The 14,418-nt window shown below is 43.8% G+C and overlaps 1 protein-coding gene across 1 annotated transcript in view; it reads left to right on the top strand.

The window, feature by feature from the left end:
* LOC134968682 (solute carrier family 22 member 6-B-like) overlaps positions 1–14,418 on the top strand; it is an 89,227-nt gene that overhangs the window by 50,134 nt on the left and 24,675 nt on the right. The window contains 2 exon segments of the mRNA XM_063944199.1: positions 7,358–7,512; positions 8,249–8,417. Of these exon segments, the coding sequence (XP_063800269.1) occupies positions 7,358–7,512; positions 8,249–8,417 (324 nt within the window).

The raw sequence follows: 14,418 nt of genomic DNA, 5'->3' as shown, positions 1-14,418 counted from the left end.
GGGATTTTACAGCTTGGATGGCTCCTGGTGTATATTGCTTAAGCTTATTCTAAAACAGCCAACAAGTGCTTTGTTCTAAGTAAACCTTAGCCCTCTCTGCAAGTATGGTGTTGGTCTCCATCTTGTGTGTACCATAACTTCAAATGTGTTTCAGATTGTGGACTCCATTTATCAACAATACTTATTACCGGCTTCATGCAGTATTTTGTTTAGTATTACAGTGACTGTGATACTAACGAATATGTCACTGGTGAATAACATTTATTACCCCCTTCCCCCGCGAGGTCCCCCTCATTGGAGTCTTTCTCTGTATTGTTGCCAGCAAAGGACTGTTGTGTAATGCAAAGGAGCACTGGTAACATTGAACTTTCATGGGGAAGACAACCAGTCTAAAAGACGATGCACAGGTCTTCAAAATGGTGATAGGAAGATTGAACCTTCACCCTGTGGGGACCCAGCAAAGCCTAGAAGGTTACGCTGAAGCAGGAAAGGCTTTAAAATAGGGACTGTACTGCTAAAGACATCTATGGATGGTGTAAACGGTATTGTGACTAACAGCAGTAAGCTAAGCTTTACTACTGTTTGTTAAATGCAGAAGACCAGAGGCGGAACTACCGCAAGTGCAACTTGGACCGCTGCCGCCAAGGACAGGAGAGGAGCAGCGGCTACGGGGGTGAAGGAGGAGGAGGGAGGTGGAGGAGGGAGCTGCAGCAGCGCACTGTAATTGGTAGAGGCGCTGCTGCTGCTGTCCCTTTCCTTCCCCATAGGCTGTCCTCCGCCGCTGTGAATGCTGGGAAGCGCATCCCAGCATTCACAGCGGCGGAGGACAGCCAATGGGGAAGGAAAGGGACAGCAGCAGCAGCGCCTCCACCAATAACACAGCGCTGCTGCTGCTCCCTCCTCCACCTCCCTCCTCCACCTTCTCTCCTGCCCGGGATCATCATCTGCCAGAAGCTGCACGAGGAGCCTGAGCCAGCGGAGACTGTAAGTATAATTCTTTCTTTCTTTCTTTCTTTCTTTCTTTCTTTCTTTCTTTCTTTCTTTCTTTCTTTCTTTCTTTCTTTCTTCCTTTCTTCCTTTATATCCTGTCTGCCTCAATGTGTAAAAAGGGGGTCACTGTCTGCCGTAATGTGTAAAAAGGGGGTCACTGTCTGCCGTTATGTGTAAAAAGGGGTCACTGTCTGCCGTTATGTGTAAAAAGGGGGTCGCTGTCTGCCGTTATGTGTAAAAAGGGGGACGCTGTCTGCCGTAGTGTGTAAAAAGGGGACGCTGTCTGCCGTACTGTGTAAAAAGGGGGGCGCTGTCTGCCGTACTGTGTAAAAAGGGGACGCTGTCTGCCGTACTGTGTAAAAAGGGGATGCTGTCTGCCATAATGTGTAAAAAATGGGACGCTGTCTCCCGTAATGTGTAAAAAGAGGACGTTGTCTGCCGTACTGTGTAAAAAGAGGACGCTGTCTGCCGTAATGTGTAAAAAATGGGACGCTGTCTGCCGTCATGTGTAAAAAGGGGACGCTGTGGTACTATTTTGTGGCCACACCCCTTCCCCACAAAGCCATGCCCCTATATTTTTTGGCGCGCCTACGGCGCGCACTGCACCTGTTTTACTAGTAGGTGAGGGGCTCCGATGTCATTTCTTGCTCACAGTGACGGCACTGTTGCTAGGTATCCATTTCTCTGGCCATGAGCAGGTCCCCCTCACCAGATCCTCTCCAGGGGTGAGGGGGTGGACTTGGATGGGATGGGGGGGCCCAAAGCATTTTGTCGCACCTGGGCCCACCGCTCGCTAGTTCAGCCACTGCAGAAGACATAACTCCTTTAGTGATTTAGACTGGCAGAAGAAAGATCTCATGGTTGCCTTACGAGCTTTTAACACATAGATGCCCCCTTCTAACAAATACATGCCCCTGGGAGGGCCCTACAGTTGGGGTATGCAGGGGACATGGCAATTCCTGGCTTTGTAAAGTGATACACAGGGCTATGAGGATGAGAGCTGTGTCATCGAGCCATCTTGTTGCCCACTTCACTTGGGAAGTGGACAAGGGTGGCTAGGGGAACTCAAATTCCAGGATACTTGCTCTAATATATGATTTAAATGTATATCAGGTGTACTGTTTCTTGGCAACAAAATGAAAAGTTCTTAATATAGCATAATCTCATAAAAACTTGTTCAGTCAGCATGTTTTCAGGTGCAATATAGTTTCCATATTGTCTACGTTTCAATACTAGCAGCTGCATGGGCTGATAAATTCATCAAGCCAATAAGGTTTAGAACAATAGGGAAGACAGACTACAGCACAGATAGTAATACTGAGCTGCCAACAAGCGTAAACTTCAATGAGGGTGTATTAACAGTGCAACTGATGCTCATGATGCTGACGTATACCAAGCCAAGTGTACTTATAGGTGGTGCACTGCAAAATTGTGTACAACGCTGCATAGGGGAAAATATAAGCATTCAGTTCTGTGCATACAATGCATGAGCATCTACAACGGGTTTGCATCTTTGTTAGGCCAGCATCGATCAACCGTGCCTGCAAAGTATATATATATATATATATATATATATATATATATATTGAGTGGTGGGAGTATGGCGCCACAAGTATAAGTGTGTAGGCCGACTATACGGTTTAAAAATAACCAGGGGTGTAGACACTCCTTTAAGGGTAAAAGGCGTCAGCTGACCCCAAATAAAAGGCAGTGATAAGCTGCCTGTTAGTTAAAAGTGTAAAAAGGGAGGGTAGGGGTACAAGCGACTAACAATATCTACACATAAAGGATATATATATAAAGAATGATGCAATACGTATTTCTAAAAAAAGGGGGAGTATTTATTATAAAACAGACAATTTAATAACAATATTTGATAAAAATGGGATGGAATAAAAGGGTGGGTTTAATCAATTAAAACATAAATTCAGGCTGACTAGCACATAAAAACACATCTGGAACAATAAAAAAAATAATAAAATAAAAGAGTGTATTTGAGATAAGAGAAAGGTGCTTATCTTAAAAATGGAAGGTCACTTGAGGTACACCCAACGCGTTTCGTCCGTCTGACTTCATCAAGGGGGCCATCCCATTTTTATCAAATATTGTTATTAAATTGTCTGTTTTATAATAAATACTCCCCCTTTTTTTAGAAATACGTATTGCATCATTCTTCATATATATATATCCTTTAGGTGTAGATATTGTTAGTCGCTAGTACCCCTACCCTCCCTTTTTACATATATTTATATATATAGTGAATATTGGAGGCAGAAAAACTTTACTACTGCCAATTTTAATAACTAATCAGTAAGGTCCATGCAGTCACCTTTATAGTTCAGCTCTCATTATGTTCTATTAGGGTATGGAGAATTACAAAAATTAGACCACAAACTATAGCAGCTCCTGACTTGATAGCTGAGAGCAGTGGTGCAAGTATGCAGGTACGCTCGGGTACAGAGTACCCTTGAGAATTTGGCAGCAGGCAAGCAGTACCACCCACTGCACACTTTGCACCTGTGACTGCCATTACCGCAATTATGATGCACTGACGAGCAACAAGACCATGGTGTTCAGCAGCTTGACAGCGCCTCCTACTTTGTCAGGGCTACGGGGAACGTGACGGTGACAATATGAGATCACATCATGCTTCCTCTCCTGGCAGCCGCGGCTGGCACGAAGAGAGGAGCCTAGGGACTAGGCTGGGTGCCTTTTCCCTCAATGTCCAGCTGTTTCCCTTCACTCTGCTCGAGTGATGCATCGGCACTGAGCGGCTTTTGTTCTTCACAGGCTGGGCTGCCGGGCATGTCTCTGGCTTCACTGTGTGGGGTAATTAACTACGTAATATAATGTGGACACTAATATATATTTCTATTATTATGGGGCATTACTATATAATTCTATTGTACTGTGGACCGTACTATATATTTCTATTATTATGGGGCATTACTATATATTTCTATTGTAATATAGGCACTACTATATACAGTATGTCTGTTATTATGGGGGTATTACTATATATTTCTATTGTAAAATGTGGACACTACTATATATGTCGATTATTATGGGGCATTACTATATATTTCTATTGTAATATGGACACTATATACAGTATGTCTGTTATTATGGGGGTATTACTATATATTTCTATTGTAATGTGGTACAATACTATATAAGTCTATTATTATGGGGTATTACTATATATTTATATTGTAATGTGGACACTACTATATATGTCTATTATTATGGGGCATTACTATATATTTTTATTGTAATGTGGACACTACTATTTATTTCTATTATTTATTATGGGGCATTACTCTATATTTAGTTTGTAATGTGGACACTACTATATATGTCTATTATTATGGGGCATTACTATATATTTTTATTGTAATGTGGACACTACTATTTATTTCTATTATTTATTATGGGGCATTACTTTATATTTCTTTTGTAATGTGGGACAATACTATATAAGTCTATTATTATGGGGGTATTACTATATATTTCTATTGTAATGTGGGACACTACTATATACAGTATGTCTATTATTATGGGGGTATTAGTATATATTTCTATTGTAATGTGGGACAAAACTATATAAGTCTATTATTATGGGTGTATTACTATATATTTCTATTGTAATGTGGACACTACTATATATATATATTATTATGGGACATTACTATATATTTTTATTGTAATGCGGACACTAATATATATTTCTATTATTTATTATGGGGCATTACTATATATTTCTTTTGTAATGTGGGACACTACTATATATGTTTATTATTTATTATGGGACATTACTAATTAGTTATATTGTAATGTGGGACACTACTATATATTTCTATTATTCCATGGGCACTACTACATTATATATGTTCCTGTTATAATGGAGGCATTACTATGTATTTTTATTAAATTGGAGGCATTACAATATATTTCTATTATACTGGGGGCATTACAATATATTTCTATTATACTGGGGTTATTACTATATATTTCTATTATACTGGAGGCAATACTGTATATTTCTAGCCTTGCCTCCAGAGTGCAATGAAAAGGGACTATGTGGTGTGGTCACACCCCTAGTGTAATGTAGCCACTCGCCCTAGTGTCCTGTGGTCATGTCCCCTCATGACACGTGACCACGCCCATTTTTTGGCACACTCAGTACCACAAAGAAAATATTTCTACTTGCACCACTGGCTGAGAGAGGCACTGTCGAGTCAGGTAATGCAGAATACTTATGGACAAAGCACACACCACAGTTATTCGGATGCTGTCAATCCCGTACAAGATTTTAGAAATGTAAATAGATATACAGCCCTGGTGTGAAATTATGTACAGTATAATGTATAGCCAATAAAAAAAATAACATAGCATCTATGGAAATACAACAATACAATGCACAAAGGAAACAGTAAAAAAAACAGCAATAAATGCAACATCAAACTTTCATTAAAAATAAACTATCAGTCATCAAACATCATTATACAATTGGTGTTTAATCGATCACTTGTAATGAGTGTTTGAGATTACATGTATTCTTTTTTTATTTGTGGATTTTTTTTTTACTGGAAATGACTATTTTGTGCATTAGATAGTTGTATTGCCACAAACATGATAGTCTTTTATAATTGGCTATACTTTTTAGATTAAATTTCATCCTAGTGCTGTACAGTGTCGGACTGGGGCATAGAGGGTCCGCTGGGGAATGCAGTGGTAGAGGCCCATGCTTAGGGGTATTTATCTGGGCCCCATAATCGATATATATAGTAAATACTGTTAGTGCATGCATTATAATGTACCAGATTAATAACAGCTATGCACTGTAGATAATATGTATAATGTACAATTCAATTGCACACTCTGGAACCAGATTCCTAGAGGAGGAGGTGGGCCACCAGGCAGTGGGGCCCACCGGTGGTTTCACCTTTTCCCCTGTGGGCCAGTCCAACCCTGGTGCTTTTTTTTACATTCCAAAAACGAGTGCTCTGTCATTTCAAACAATAGATCTGTAATATGGCCTACCAGATTTGGATGTGGTGAATCTGCGGACATTCACACTGCAGACACTCTCCCCACAGTAACCAGGATGGAGCAACTGCAAAAGCAAGCAAAGTGTGAAACACCTGTGGACTCCTCGTGCAGGCAAGAGGTTGGGATACGGCCGCCCGTACTCACTGAAGTGCTATTGTATAGAGCTTGCTCTGGTCAAACAGGCCGCATCCCTGGATTGCTCCTCACTGCTCTGTTGCATGGCACCTACAACAACAATGTCCTCCCACAAATTGTCTAAACTAACCTCCCAGTAATGTGTTACACCCACACTAGCAATCATCAAGCGCAGTGACCCAATGATAACAAATAAATTTAAAGCTGCCCAGTAAAATTAGGGCTACATGTAGTGCTCTACCTTATATGCTAACCAACCTAACCACAATGAAGGGCACAACAGCAGATACAACACAAAAACAGTACACAGCAATACAATAACAAACAAATTATTTTTAGTGGGTATCTGGCTAATGAGGAAATCTATCTGCAGGTGATAAGGAAATAAATAATACCTCATCTACTCCTCTTCACCTGGGAAAGCAGAAGGCAAATTGTATATATGCACTTTAGCAACAGTTCTCCACTGACCCATGTGGGCTACAGTGCTGCTTGTGGTTGTGAACACGTTCTCTTCTCATTTCAATTCTCTGCTTCTTCCCTCTTGACACGCCGTCTTTTGGAACTTTTCTCTCCAACAGCATCTTCCTTCTTTCTGACAATCATTTCTGAAGTGTTCTCAGATGTTCTACTCCTGGGGCTGAAGCATAAACTGGGAGCCATTAAGGCACCAGAATGAGCTGTGGTTGATCCGCCAGAGGTCCCTTGGTGTTCCACACATTAGATACCTTCTTCTCCAGCACTATGGAGGCAGAGATCCCTATTATTATTAAGTACTAGGACCCTGCTGTATTGAGCAAACACCAGGGGATCCATTTATGGCAAAAGATGGCCCATGCCACTGCGGAAGGAAAACACACACCTACTGTACAAACATTTCTTCATCAGTTTATTATTCCAGTTCACTTCACACAAATCAATACCCATATAACACTCCATATAAGAGATAACAATTTATAAAAAAAAGATAAATAAGGAGATTGAAGAAATCCCCTGTAACATACATTGTATTTATGAATGCAATGTATTTATTAATCTGCGTTATTGACTAGTGTTTTAAGTAATTATTTTTTATTTATATGTATGCATCATTGCAATCCTGAACTCCTCTTATACACTACAATATGGTCAGTTCAGATGCCTGCACTCTAACAAATATGTTCCTTACTTGTACCCACAGATTTGGACGCAGACCGTTGAATATCTGGTCAAATCTTCAGATGTTCGTATCTGGATTGTGTGCAGCATTTGCTCCTAACTACATTGTGTACTGTGCGTTCCGTTTCCTGACTGGGGTAGCGCTTTCTGGCATTGTTCTCAATTCCTATTCTTTGAGTAAGTATAAAATCCATCATACTGTTCTATAAACAGGACTCTCTCATTATCATCCTCCTGCTTCAAATATATCTCACTGCCATGCTACAGAAACTCTGATCACTTCATTTACATCTATCTGCTCCACTCTATCCCTCTCTCCTGTGCCTCTGCAACATCAGGTCTGCCTGTAGCAAACTGACTCCCAGACATGACTACTTTTTCTCCATTTCCCTGTACATCTTAGCCATCACTAAACTATATATCTCTCCATCTAACACCATATAGCCCAATGCCATCTCTCCTGGTGGCTCCTAATTCTCTCATACCCTCTAGGGGTCAGCAAGATGGCTCCTTATATCTCATTGTTATTCCACCCAGAAGCCTCCCTGACTGTCAGTCTCTTCCTTTAAAGTACAGTACATGCTATTTGCCTACTACACCATGCTCACCTTCTTGGAGCTATTATCTATGTCCTACCTGGTCCAATCTCCAAATTCATTGATAGCTTTGCCATCTGGCTTCTATGCTTCTGCTTTTTTGTATACCCTTATTTCCATTCCTCATCTTAGTTGACTTTGATGCGTCTATTGATGTCCTGCTGACCCCTCTGCACCTAAACTTCCTTCCCTGACATTATATTTTGGTCCCTCTCAATGGACCTCCACCCAATCCCACTCGAGCATGCACTACTTTCATACATGTTAATTTCTAAATAGGGCTTCAATTGCTCTTTAACATTATGGTTTCTATGTAGTTGTGGAATGGATCCCCACACAATGTCGAGCCTTCACCAGTACTGCCACAGGATACTGTTATACGATTGGTCAACTAGTTTTAGTGGGACTGGCTTATCTGATCCAGGACTGGCGCATGCTACAGTTGGCTTCATCTATTCCATTCTTCATCTACTTTTTATATGCATGGTATTGTATATCATTCTCACTAATATTCATATTACAGAATTGCTCTGTATTGTCTAAGTTATTAATATATGTAATTACATTATGTATATTATTAGAGCTCTAACGTTACCAAGACTATGTAAAGCTGTACGACTAATAACTCAAGCACATTTATATCAGAGCAAGGCATTTTCACATAACGGGCTAGATGTAATGACGCCAGAGTTCAGCCGCCGTGTGGGATGCCGGCCAAAATCTGATGTTTTTTTAAAGGGGCAATCGCTTACAAGGCAAAACCATGCCTTTAAATGGATTGCCCCTTTAATAAAATGTCTGAGTTCGACTGGCATCTCGCACAGCCAACGAACCTGGGCGTCATTACATCCGGCTCATCATATTACTACACAGCATATACAGGGTGGGATGTACAAAGGGTTTGGAATATATTCTGCTAAACATTGCAATGATACTAATCGCATATGTACTAACATGTGCAATTAGTATCGCAAAGGGCAGCTCTTATGAAAAGAGCTGCCCTTTGCGAAGCCGGCAGGTGAGAGGGTGTCCACAGGTCTCCTGCACCTTCTTAGCCCCAGAAGCCTCCTGTTGGTAGTAGCCTTCTGTTGGTGACATCTGTAGGGCTTCTCCTCCTCCTTCTCCCTGTACCTGGAAGGTGAGGCCGGACAGCTGACTGTGTAGCGGGGGGAGAAGGAGGTTGTAATGGTAGGGGGAACTAGTTCCACCACCTCCATTGCCTGCACAGTAAATAGTCAATAGATGATGCAGGTGGTGCTAGTGTTACTGATGAGCAGCAGCCACTTCCCCCTTACTCAGGTCCTGGTGGCTCCACGATCCTCCTCCATTTACAGCCCATCCCTCCTGATACTCACACACGCTGTGTCTGTTGGACAGTATTCATCCCCTCCTCAGGTCCCAGTGGTTTCCTTTTCCAGCACGGCGTATGTGATGTCATGCTGTCACCACTGCTGAAGTGAAGAGGAGCCATGAAGAGGAGCAGGCTTTGTGCATCTTGAAGACAAGATGAGAGGTGGCTGGAAAGACAAGAGAGGTGGGGAAGCTGCTGGAGGGATACAGGGTCTATAGCTGCTGGAGGGACACAGGCAGTGATCTGCTGCAGTGACAGAGGCAGAGATGTGTATAAGGGGCACTACTATGGGCATTATGTGTATATACGGCACTACTGTGGTCATTATGTGTAAGGGACACCAGGGCCAAAACTAGGATTTTCATCACCCGGGGCAAGGCATGAATTTGGCGCCCCCCTCCCGCTTCTGTCAAATGGCCTCCCAGCAGCGTGTTCTATTATGTGCCCCCTGTGTGTGCCCCATACGCTGCACTGCATCACTACATACTGTACTACACCACAAAACATACCCCTATACGCTGCAGTACACTAAATACCCTATATGCTACACCTCACACACACACACACACACACACACACACACACACACACACACACCCCTCCCCTTCCCTCCCAACTGCAGCTATGAGGAAAGCTATTAGGACCCAGTGGAGTTCAGAAACTTGGGCCCAGAAATGTAGTGTATCAGATGGGGAGGCACAGGGGTTTCATATCAGCCAGCAGATCACACAAGTGACTGCCTCAAAATGGTGCCTCAGTTCTCACACTATAAGGCAGTCCAGTAACACATTCACTAACAGCAAAAACTGGGGGCAGCCACTGGGGCTGGAGACTCACCACCAAAGCACAGTACAGCAGGAGGAGGCAGAGAGGACTGCAGGGTGTGCCTCATGGAACCCTGATCAGACAGCAGAGCAGGCCGTGCACACAGCGGGAGATAGAGCCGCAGGAAGATCCGGACAGAAGACCCGACATCAGGAGGGCTTCATACAGCAGCACGCGAGAGGAAAGTCCGTGATGGGCAGCAGGAGGGAACTCTTCCTTCTCATTCATTCTCTTCACTGTGCTTCCCGCTGTCCCTCCACAGCTGCCTCCTCTACCCGGAAGTCCTGCAGCAGTCAGATGAGCGGAGGGGAGGCGTGAGGGGAGGGGAGGGGAGGCGGAACATCTGAAGGGCAGACTCGGACACGCTGCCTGCACCCATGATCAATGTCTACTGCATCACTGCTGCAGCGGTAGGTTGGTGGCATTGCGCGCCCCCTCAACACCGGCGCCCGGGTCACATGCCCCCTTAGCCCCCCCCCCCCTAGTTACGGCCCTGGGGACACTACTATTGAGGGCATTATGTGTAAGGGGCACTACTACTGTGGGAATTGTGTATAAGGGGCACTAATGTCAGCATTGTATATAAGTGGCACTACTGCATAATGTGTATAAAGGGTACCATTTTATAGTGCAATGTGATTAAAGGGCACTACTGAGTGACGTAACCTGAATAAGTTAGGGGCACTACATGTGGTGTAATGTGAATAAGATTGTGCTACTGTGTGGTGTAATCTGAAATGGGGCTTACTAATATGTGATCACGCTGCTTCTTTGTGAGATCAATGTCCCTCTATAAAGTATGGGAAGTAGGACACTAAATTATAGTTTGCCGAAAACACTGGTACTGGCCATGGCTCCAGTGGGAGCAGGAGGAGGGTTAGGTGGCGGAGAAAATGAGTTTCACCAACTCTCCAGAACCACTTTAAGCCCTGGGTTGGGGGATCCGGGAGCGTGCCGGGAGGCTGCCAGCACAGGAGGTGATGGAGCCGGAGTGAGCGGTGCTAGGTGTGACATTCAGTGCTGCAGCTCCATCACCTCCCAAGCGGCGCCGCACACTCCCATTGACCTAGTTCCCGGGTACCTACGGCGGAGGTGTCCCGGCTTAGGCACGGTCGCAGACTGCTCTCCTGGTTCGCATGGCTGCTACGGGGAGGAGGTAACCTACACTCATTTGCAGTTTGGATCTGCTCTGAATATACATGCAGCAGTGATATTGTTATTAGACTAGGTAACCTACACTATCAATTTGTATATTATAAGATATTTTCTATTCTAGAATGATACTTTATTGCAACTTTGAAATAGTTGTTAACTGCTATCTCAGTGTTTGTTTTAGTTCAGTTTTATTGCATGCTCTGTAACAGGGGGGTGGGGTGTTAGGCCTTGATTGCAATTGCCAGACACACATGGATTCTTACCATTCATAAGGGAAGATGCTTGGCTGAACAGCAGCCTGGCTGAACTGGGTTGTCTTTTTTAAGGGTTGTTTTAAAAGGGTTAAGAAAATATTACAATATAGACTTACCCAGGACTTACCAGGATGAAAACAGACGAAAACAACCACCCTTCCTTTTATTCCCAAACATCTGTGCATTTCAGCGTATGTATATGTTTTACCAACTACATTCCTATTGACCTCAAATAACTAGTGATGAGCGGGTTCGGTTCCTCGGAATCCGAACCCGCCCGAACTTCACCTTTTTTTTACACGGGTCCGAGCGACTCGGATCCTCCCGCCTTGCTCGGTTAACCCGAGCGCGCCCGAACGTCATCATCCCGCTGTCGGATTCTCGTGAGACTCGGATTCTATATAAGGAGCCGCACGTCGCCGCCATTTTCACACGTGCATTGAGATTGATAGGGAGAGGATGTGGCTGGCGTCCTCTCCGAGTCCGTTGTATTATATTAGAACTTAGTTAGTTATAATTGTGGGGAGGATTGGGGACGGGGAGCAGCTGTTAGGGAGTACAGTGCAGGGTTTTGAGTTTAATCCGTTGTTTCTCTGCCTGAAAAAAAACGCTCCACCATATCTGTGCTCACTCAGTGTGCTGCACTGCTGCATGATATATCTGTGCTGAGTGCACTGCTCACACTGCCTAATTGTGGGGACTGGGGAGCAGTTATAGCAGGAGTACAGTGCACAGTTTTGCTGACAGTGACCACCAGTCCAGTATACGTTTGTCTGCCTGAAAAACACTGTGGTGTTTTTTTTTTTTCTTTCTTCATGCTAGTTTGTTTAGCAGTCTGCTGACACTGCAGTGTCCACCAGGTCCGTTATACAGTATATTATATATATAATTAAGCACTAAGCAGCAGTACGGTAGGCCACGGCTGTACCTACCTCTGTGTCGACTCGTCACTCGTCGTCCATAAGTATAAGTAATAATATCCATCCATCTACATTGTATACCTGTGGTGTTTTTTTTTCTTTCTACATACTAGTTTAGCAGTCTGCTGCTGACACTGTCCACCAGGTCCGTTATACAGTATATTATATTTATATATAAGCACTAAGCAGCAGTACGGTAGGCAACGGCTGTACCTACCTCTGTGTCGTCACTCGTCGTCCATAAGTATAAGTAATACTATACTATCCATCCATCTACATTGTATACCTGTGGTGGTTTTTTTTTCTTTCTTCATACTAGTTTAGCAGTCTGCTGACACTGTCCACCAGGTCCGTTATACACACAGTATATTATATTTATATATAAGCACTAAGCAGCAGTACGGTAGGCCACGGCTGTACCTACCTCTGTGTCGTCAGTGCACTCGTCGTCCACAAGTATAAGTAATACTATACTATCCATCCATCTACATTGTATACCTGTGGTGGTTTTTTTTTTCTTTCTTCATACTAGTTTAGCAGTCTGCTGACACTGTCCACCAGGTCCGTTATACAGTATATTATATTTATATATAAGCACTAAGCAGCAGTACGGTAGGCCACGGCTGTACCTACCTCTGTGTCGTCACTTGTCGTCCATAAGTATAAGTAATACTATACTATCCATCCATCTACATTGTATACCTGTGGTGGCTTTTAGTTGTGCGCAAAATATGGAGAACAAAAATGTGGAGGTTAAAAAAATAGGGAAAGATCAAGATCCACTTCCACCTCGTGCTGAAGCTGCTGCCACTAGTCATGGCCGAGACGATGAAATGCCATCAACGTCGTCTGCCAAGGCCGATGCCCAATGTCATAGTACATAGCATGTAAAATCCAAAACACAAAAGATCAGTAAAAAAATGACCCAAAAATCAAAATTAAAAGCGTCTGAGGAGAAGCGTAAACTTGCCAATATGCCATTTACGACACGGAGTGGCAAGGAGCGGCTGAGGCCCTGGCCTATGTTCATGGCTAGTGGTTCAGCTTCACATGAGGATGGAAGCACTCATCCTCTCGCTAGAAAAAAGAAAAGACTTGCGGCAAAAGCACAGCAAAGAACTGTGCGTTCTTCGAAATCACAAATCCCAAAGGAGAGTCCAATTGTGTCTGTTGCGATGCCTGACCTTCCCAACACTGGACGGGAAGAGCTTGCGCCTTCCACCATTTGCACGCCCCCGGCAAGTGTAGAAAGGAGCACCCGCAGTCCAGTTCCTGATAGTGAAATTGAAGATGTCAGTGTTGAAGTACACCAGGATGAGGATATGGGTGTTGCTGGCGCTGGGGAGGAAATTAACAAGGAGGATTCTGATGGTGAGGTGGTTTGTTTAAGTCAGGCACCCGGGGAGACACCTGTTGTCCGTGGGAGGAATATGGCCATTGACATGCCTGGTGAAAATACCAAAAAAATCAGCTCTTCAGTGTGGAAGTATTTCAACAGAAATGCGGACAACAGGTGTCAAGCCGTGTGTTGCCTTTGTCAAGCTGTAATAAGTAGGGGTAAGGACGTTAACCACCTCGGAACATCCTCCCTTATACGTCACCTGCAGCGCATTCGTAATAAGTCAGTGACAAGTTCAAAAACTTTGGGCGACAGCGGAAGCAGTCCACTGACCAGTAAATCTCTTCCTCTTGTAACCAAGCTCGCGCAAACCACACCACCAACTCCCTCAGTGTCAATTTCCTCCTTACCCAGGAAAGCCAATAGTCCTGCAGGCCATGTCACTGGCAAGTCTGACGAGTCCTCTCCTGCCTGGGTTTCCTCCGATGCATCCTTGAGTGTAACGCCTACTGCTGCTGGCGCTGCTGTTGTTGCTGCTGGGAGTCGATCGTCATCCCAGAGGGGAAGTCGGAAGACCACTTGTACTACTTCCAGTAAGCAATTGACTGTCCAACAGTCCTTTGCGAGGAAGATGAAATATCAC

The sequence above is a fragment of the Pseudophryne corroboree genome, chromosome 11, assembly GCF_028390025.1.
Source record: "Pseudophryne corroboree isolate aPseCor3 chromosome 11, aPseCor3.hap2, whole genome shotgun sequence".
NCBI classification, from domain to species: Eukaryota; Metazoa; Chordata; class Amphibia; order Anura; family Myobatrachidae; genus Pseudophryne; species Pseudophryne corroboree.
Note: the sequence above shows the minus strand (reverse complement) of the source record. Positions and strands in the feature narration are given on the sequence as shown.